General features: G+C 42.3%; 1 protein-coding gene across 8 annotated transcripts in view; it reads right to left on the bottom strand.

The window, feature by feature from the left end:
• Window positions 1-8441, bottom strand: part of PCMTD1 (protein-L-isoaspartate (D-aspartate) O-methyltransferase domain containing 1) — an 86421-nt gene that overhangs the window by 30550 nt on the left and 47430 nt on the right. For 6 of the 8 annotated variants that reach the window (XM_025214780.1, XM_025214782.1, XM_025214779.1 and 3 more), the window contains one exon: window positions 4329-4755. The exons of 1 other annotated variant lie outside the window; for it this stretch is intronic. In XM_025214780.1, coding sequence (XP_025070565.1) covers window positions 4329-4635 — 307 coding nt within the window. In that variant the 5' untranslated portion in view covers window positions 4636-4755. Of the gene's footprint in view, window positions 1-4328; window positions 4756-4934; window positions 4996-8441 lie in introns of all 8 variants that reach the window. One more of the 8 variants, XM_025214781.1, reaches the window with a different exon arrangement.

Here is an 8441-nt window from a genome sequence, read left to right as displayed (position 1 = left end):
GTGGTGGGGTGGGGGGGGGGGGGGGGGGCTATGGCGAATTTTGGAGTGGCTGCAGCACTGCCTCACAGCCCCCTCCCAGGGTCATCACCTGCCCTAAGTGCAGCCCAGCCAAGCCCCCACTGGGAAGACCCTGGCACAGAGCTTGCCCCAGCTCCAACCCACAGCAGCAGCCGCCCCACTCCATCCCATGCAGATCCAGGGGCACATGGCCCCCCACCATGACCTCCCGGGGTGCACACAGAGGTGGGAGCTGCGCCCCCCTGCCCCCCAGATAAACCGCTTGTGGCTCTGTCCCATGCCCTGTCCTGCCTCAGCCCCACTTCCTCCCTCACCACAGGGGCTTCAATCTGCCTCCCCCACACCCCTTCCCTTCCACCACAACAGACTTACCAACTGGACACTGCTCTTCAAGCTGCTGGACTGGTATTGGAAATTGGATCGGTATCGGCCGATATGTCTCCTTAAAAATCGGCCACGAGTATCGGCCCCAAAAATCTCTATCAGTGTACCCCTACGTTTTAATAGCCAGAAAGTACAGGGAAAAAAGAGCACCTTTCCATGGCGTACTAACTTGAGGTTGTTTTCCATTAACTCTGTTAAATGTGCATCCTAAGTATTTAGATCTGATTTAATTTAGCCCAAAACTTTATTAATTAATAATTTAAGCAGCTTTTCAAATTATTTCTGTAATACAAATTATTCAAGACAAACTCCTAAGTGCTTAAAAGAACACCAGTAGAAGTACTGAGAACAAATGCCCAACTATTTTTGACTTTACATAATCTGAATATAATACTTTCTGTTGTAAATCCGCAAAGCACACGCATAGTTCCCATGTGGTATATGACCTAATATGCAATAGTACCACACAAAACTACTACCAGAAGAACATTTATTGTTTTAACTTTATGCTAAAAACATCTTGTACCTAATGAAACGAAATGGATGCATAAGAGATGTGATGAGGGAACTTTAGAATTTTCCCAGTTAATAGATCTACAAAAAATAAAAAATAGTCATGCAAGGGATATACCCATTTTCACAACAGTAGGTCTTCTCCATCTTTTATAAATTTAGTTCATTACTTCACCGTGTACTACTTGCAATCAGTGTTACAGCCTCTCTCATCTTTTGTATCACTTGCTAGTAACCACTCTTACAAAAATAAGCTGCATTGTCTAAGCAAACTGTTTTCCTAGAACATGACAGCAGCTTTTCAGCTAATTCATGTCAACTTTAACCTTTATTTTCCTGCGTCTGTGGCACTGTTTGCATTCTTATATATTTTCAATTAAAGTTAGTGCCATCTAGCTCCAAACCCATGGGAATACTCTAATTGAGTAGTTTTTACTGTCACAAGGCAATTATGAAGAATATCAAATTATGTTTTAACCTTATCAAATCAGTACAGTGATACTTTAATTGTCCACAAATCAATATTACACTGTGAAGGATAAACATGACAGCAAAATCATAATATTCTAATATTTCTGTATTTTGTTGAAACAATAAAGCTTATGACATTCTGTTTTCACTAGGGTTTCCAAACTGTGGATTAACTATGAGGATGGTTATACCAGTTTAAAAAAAAAAAAATTCCAATTATGTCCAACTTAACTTTCAGAAATAAAGTTAGCGTCCTTCACAATGGAATTTTTTTTTAAATCATCATGAAGCTTTAAAAAACTGCTAAGTTTCCTTCTCTATCAGTTATTTAAAATACTCTTTTCATGTGTTTCATCTCACATGTCTTTGTGTTATATTTTACATCTCTGAAGGACATAGCAGATTTTCTCAATGCCTTTTTATTTATAGATGCTTGGTATTTTGAAGTCACCTTCGAAATCAGTCTCACAACGTTGTCTTCCTCCACACTCCCTTCCTAGAATTTTGAACAATTAAGATCTTTTCTGGATGAGAATACAGATGAGGCAGCAATCATCATCCATCTACTAGCTTCCTGGAGATTAGTTAAATTAGCTAAATACAGCTTCAAGTAGAGATAAAAGTGTATAGGACCCTAGCCAATGGTAATGTTAAACCAAAAAAATTAAATAAATAAAAGCACACACACAACAATGAAGGGATGCAATTAATCATCTTGATTTTTGCAGTGATTAGACAAATATTTAAATACTGCACTCTGCTTGCAGGCATCCAGCTAGCAGAGAATAAAAGGGAAAGTATCCTATAATTAAACCATGTGTTAACTATTATGGAAGAACTCAGTTACAGTGAAGTTTCTGTTGTTTGGTATCTCCCACGTTGATAAAAGTACCTCATTTCCATCAAAAGTCAACTTTGAGAAAAGGAAAAGGATGTTTCGTGAGCCAGTTTCTGTTAATACCATGTTTCAGTTTTGAATTCGTAACAATGAATGAAGATTTCTTCAAAATCAGCAGCCAGCAACCTTTACAAGCCATGGGCTGCAGCAACCCAGCTACCATTCAAGGCAGGCAGGGGACAGGGGGCTTGGCCTGCATCCTCATCAGGAACAAGCAGCTGGGACAGCTACTTTATCTGTGCAGCCACTACCATTTCTATATCTGTGCAGCCACTGCCTCTCTACACCCCCAAGTTCCCTGGATGCAGTCCAGACCCAGCTTCCAGCAGGTGGGGAAATGAACTAGCCCCAAGCAGCTGGAAGTGTGGCACAGACACAGCTGGAAGCTATATGGCTCCAGCACAGCTCCCCACTGGCCAGAAACTACTAAAGGAGGTGGGGAGGAGGTAGAGAACAGAGAAAAGTGACAGCTGCATGAACACAGCTTCTAGCTGCCTGGCCCTCCTCCCTGCCCAATTCCAGCATGGATGTGGGCTCAGGCAAAGTCCTCTGGCCCACAGGCCAGATACCATAGCTCCTCAGGCTGGATTCAGCCTGTGGTCGACCGTATGTTACCAACCCCTGATCCCAAGTATTCCAGCTTATTATTTTGATTAAAGAATCTAATTTGTTACCACAAGAGAGAGCAGTGGTTCAGTTGTTTCACTGATTTACAATAACTGGAAGAAAAAGTCACTTGGGAGCGACTTACAGAATTAGTGTGTTACAGATTTCCTTTCTTCTGGATTATTTCCAATTCCCTTAGAAGTTTTACCACTCATTAACCCTATTTATAAAAGTCAATAAGCCAATATGGTGAGAGTTGGAATTTTATACACTAGCAGACAGAATATGTATATTTTCTAATGTTTTTTGTAACTGTAGATGAGCTCTCTGGTTCAAGGAAGCACTATTAAGAAAACAGGTAATAAGAGAAGTGCATTCGCAAAGCTCATTTCAGCTAACATAAAAGAAACTGTCAGAAAGGATATTAGAAACAGGTAGCAAATTTGAGAATTTCTTTTTACTGAAAATGAGCACTTAACCTGTTCCATAATGAAAAAATAAATTTTCATCCAAGTTTCTATTTTAGTGCATTTTTGATGCACAATCATCTACAAAAACATTTGAAATGAGTCAATAATCCTTGAAACTGCCAGGCTGCCTCCATTAGTATTCATGTTAGGATTCAAACCATTAAAAGCTAGAAGCAAGAAGGTAGAAGCTGCATATGCAACTGCCCCCCATAACAGTCATTATGTAGCCATGTTTTCAATATATTTAATAACCTTTTGTACAACTTTGGATTCCAAGGTTAGTTTTCCTCCTGCTTATGGAAGCTTATGCTATTTTCATTGCCAAAATTACTCGGTACACCTTTGTTATTCTTGACATTGTCATTTATACATATTAAATTCTATATTCTCAAACAGTGGGCTTTTAAAGTAACTTTAGTCAGCATCATACAGTCTTTTCATTCAGGAGCACAATCAGATACACTTACAATGAAACAAGTAAACTACAGAGCTACGCTGGATTATAAACCACACCAAATATAACAAAAAATAAAAAATATTAATATTCCTAATTTAATCCAGGTTATCCATCTAGGAAGTAAATAAATATCTTGTCCTGTTTGAAGAGAATACTTTTATGAATCATTAACAAGTTTTAGTACTGTAGAAAGATGATAATCCTTTATATACCCTCTGCTTCAAGCATGTAAAAAACAATTTAGGAATCAAAGAACACTAGGAAGAACAAGATGGACAAATTACAACTGTTTTTCTAAAACATTTTTTCATGAAAAGTTAGCTACCATTTCTTAAATATTTTACAGCATTCAGAACGCATGTTCAAGTTTATGCTTGTTCCATTACATTACTTAATTATAGCACTTTAATAGAAAACCCTTGTAAAAATGCTGAAATGATCATCTAAGGAACTGAAATCAATTACAACACTATTTCAATTGAAGAAATTTGAAAAATAAAAAGGAAATTACCTAATATTAATCCCACCATTGTACTCAAATATCCAGTTCCGCTACCAAGATTTAGAAAAGACAATCCTGGTTGAAGCTTCAGAGCCTCCATGACTTCAGAGTAAATGCAAGGTGCTGATAAATGTATATTTCCATGCTTCCAAGCCAAGTCTTTATAAGCATTGTCCCTGTATCCTTCAAGATAATAATCACCGCGATCAATTGCTCTGAAGGCTTGCTCCACACTCTCAGTGCGAATATACTGAGCTTCTTTTAAGTTATCAATTAAGTCATCATTGTCTTCCCCAGCACTCACAGCTCCTCCCATGATGATTTTCTATGATAATTCAGTTAGTTTGAAAAACATTAGCAGATTTTCCAAATGTCAATGTGCAAAGGACTCTCTTCTCTTCCTTACAACAGCACAGTAGAACATCACAAATGAATCCTGGAAGAAAAATAAAATGTCAATGTTCTGAATTTGACAAGGGCAATTCAAAAGGGAATATAAAAACCAACCAACCAAAAAAATAAAATAAATAAATAAAACCCCCAGAAAAGATGGTGACTTAAGTGTAATCTTGCTTTGGAAAAATGAATTATAAAAAGTGATGTATTATTTCTTACCAACTTCTAATTTCCAACTGCAGTTTTCTTAGTTTATATGACTATTTCTTTTTTGTTGAGTCTGAAAAACACCATGTGCATTTACTCGGATTAGGTGCTTACACCAGCAATTCCTAATCTGTGGTATGCATACCACCAGTGGTAGGCAGACAGCCTGTCAGTGGTATGCATTAACAGATTCATTATAATGACTTTATGTGACACAAATTTGCTGGTGGTACTTAAGGTTGTATCATTTTAAATTGGTGATGCACAATTTGCCAGAGTTTGGGAACCGCTGGCTTACACTGAACCCGATCCCCATGGAGTTTGAGTGCCTTCTAACATTTTGGAACACACACTTTATTTATTCACATACTTCACACAAATGAGCCATCTAAAACTGGGGTGCATCTTAAATAAGGAAACTGATTTTCACATCAGAATTGTGACAGGGGCTTGTGCTTGACATTGGCTCACCCAGGTCTGAACACACAAGGCTACAACCAACAACCCTGAAGCAAGGGTGGCATACCCATGTCAGCACCACTCTCCCTCTCCTGCTGCAGGGACCAAAAGCTAGAGGATTAACCTCCTCACAACATCTGCCAAATTAATGCTTTAAAGACAGGGGTTTTTAACCTGAGGGAAGGAGAGTGCGGCCAGATGTGGAGCAGTGGCAGTGTGGGGTGCTGGGGGGCAGCAGCAGCCACCATGTGCGAGCTCCCCCACCAAACCCATCTGGCTGGCCAGCAGGGCTGCACTTGTGAGGCCCACAGAGGGGTACCGCTGCCTTCAGCCCCTCCACCTGGCCCTGCTCCTGGGAGGCTGTGGAAGCACAGGGTGGTGGGTGACAGCGCTCCATCCCTACCCACTATGCGTATCCCCTAGGGCCTTCCCAAGTACCCCTAGTTGACAACCCCTGCTTTAAGAGGATTAACAGAGGTGGCTGTAAGAGTTTAAATCTGTAGCTGTTGGTTTTGCAGGGAGGGGAGAGGGAGAAGAGTGATGCTGATAAGGGGAATGCCACCTCCACTCCAGGCAACTGTAGCATTCAGCCATGAGTGAGCTAGTGTACCATGGCACAAGACTTAAAATGAGATTACCATGGGGCTTCAAGCGATAAATGGGGAAGAAGGTAGAAAATGTTTTAATTAGACTAACAAGTTTACTTTCCCAAAGCCAAAGATAGAATCAGTGGACACATCTACACAAAACATTTACTACACAGTCGAATAATTAACTGCTCAGTTAATTTCTCAGCATCTACATGTGCGTCCCTCTTAGGGTGCACGAAACTAAAAAACTCTGCAGCAGGATTTATTGCTCCTGGGTGCACAGTTTTTTTTGTGCATAGCAGAGTAAGTATAGGTGCCAAGCCAGCTGGCTGGGGCACGACGGTGCTTCAGTGGAGGGGCTGCCTACTAGCTAGCCCCACACTGAAGCACCCCTCACGTTCCAACCAGCCCCTCTGCAGCAAACTGAGCCTGGTCAGAGCAGCCCCAGGTTGGTAGATTGATCCTCTGGGCCCATGTCAGCTGGGGCTGCTGCAACCCAACTCAATGCACTGTGGTCTGTGTTCACATGTAAACCGTGCACCCGGGAGCTTCTGAAGAGCAATAAACTGCAGAGCAATAAGCTCAACAATTTATTGCTGCACATTAATGGCATGTGTAGACGCACACAGTATGATGCATGCAATGAAAATTGTAGTATAAGCAACAAAGTGAGTAACCCAAAAATTAAGTTTCCAAACAGATGCATACACTGAGAAAATAAATTTGTAATTACAAGATATTGGAAAACCACAAACTACATATTCTAGTATAGATGCCAATACTGTTAGTCATTACCCCAATCCCACCCTCCCTACACATGCTGTATGATCAGTAACGGAAATTTCTGAATAGCTGCAACACTTGTCTTTCATATGGAATGCCAACACACCCTTTAGTCTCCTAAACTAACAACTGCTCCCTGCCAGTATCCACATCGGGGAGAATCCTCCAGAAAGGAGGATTATAAAAAAATTGGTCACGCTGAGGGACAAAAGAAAGTGTGCGAAAGAGACATGTATTCTGGTGAAAGTATGCAGGATTCAGACCAAAACGTGAAAAATACAGAAGAGTGGCTGAACACAGTACTGCCAACCCCACTGTGTCAAAAATCATGAGACAAAAAACTTAAAATGTCAAGAGATTTGGGATGTAAATCATGAGATGCTCCGTTCTAACCTCCGCTCCCTTGGGCTCCTCATGCATATGCCCTGATTATCCCCCCTGCCCATTGTAGCCCCAGGCTTGGTGCTGACCTGGAGCAACTCCCTGAATGCCCCCACAGCAGGGCCCCTTCTAGGCTCTTCTCCCACACAGGCTCCCAGGGACTTTGCAGCCGGTTCCACCCTGGTTGTGGCCAGAAGAAAAAATCCCAAGATCTGAGAGTTCCATTGCAGGATTGTAAGTTGGACTTAATTTTACTTAGAAACTGTGACTTGCACAATAATTTTGAGAGAGTTGGCATTACTTTGAACAACTGCTAAAAGACAATAGGCAGAGATCCAAAGAGACATCCTGTGGCTGCTAAAGCAGTTGACCTACCTGCATGAACAAGTTTTGACTGGGGCATAACACACCCCCACAGCAGTTCTATGTACACTAAAACATAGACAATATGGGTTACTGGCAGGGGTCATAACACTGCCGAGTCACACACCCTCCACCATGCCCACACCAGTTTCTACTATGCCCTGCCAGTGAGGAGAAATGCTAATTTTGATTACACATAGTAATCAAGTCAGTATGCTGTCATTCCTGTACATAGCATTTGAATAGTTGGTAAAGAAACAATGTAACTAAGGTAGGGCAACTAGGGTAGCAGCCCTGGATGCTAGGCCTGTGCAAAGCGAAAAGTATTCACTTATGATTTGGCGATTCGGAAGGACAGCGATTCGATTTGGTGATTCGAATCACTGTTCTGATTTGATTTGGCTGAATCCAACTCCGAAGATATTCAGCCATAGACTATACAGGCAGGCAGTGCCAGTAGGAGCAGCTGGGGGAGCAGCCAGATGAGTCCTGGTTTGAGATGCGAGCCCAGGGAGAAGCCATGGCTCCTCCAGCTGCTTTGGCGATTCGGAAGGACAGCGATTCGATTTGGTGATTCGAATCACTGTTCTGATTTGATTTGGCTGAATCCAACTCCGAAGATATTCAGCCATAGACTATACAGGCAGGCAGTGCCAGTAGGAGCAGCTGGGGGAGCAGCCAGATGAGTCCTGGTTTGAGATGCGAGCCCAGGGAGAAGCCATGGCTCCTCCAGCTGCTTCCCCACTGGGGCAAGGCAGGCAGTGCTGGCAGCCCCAGGAGAAGCTACAGGGTCTGGGGGGGGGGCTGGAGGAACGAACAGAGGCTTCCCCCCAGTTTGATTCCCCAGTTCCCGGTGTGATCCCCCAGGCCCTGAGGCTTCTCCCAGGACTGCCAGCACTGTCTGCCTCATGCTTTGGTTGGGGGGGGGGGGGGGGGCGGGGGA

Source organism: Alligator sinensis, unplaced genomic scaffold (genome assembly GCF_000455745.1).
Source record: "Alligator sinensis unplaced genomic scaffold, ASM45574v1 scaffold1007_1, whole genome shotgun sequence".
In the NCBI taxonomy this organism is placed as follows: domain Eukaryota; kingdom Metazoa; phylum Chordata; order Crocodylia; family Alligatoridae; genus Alligator; species Alligator sinensis.
This window is presented reverse-complemented; position numbering and strand designations above follow the sequence as displayed.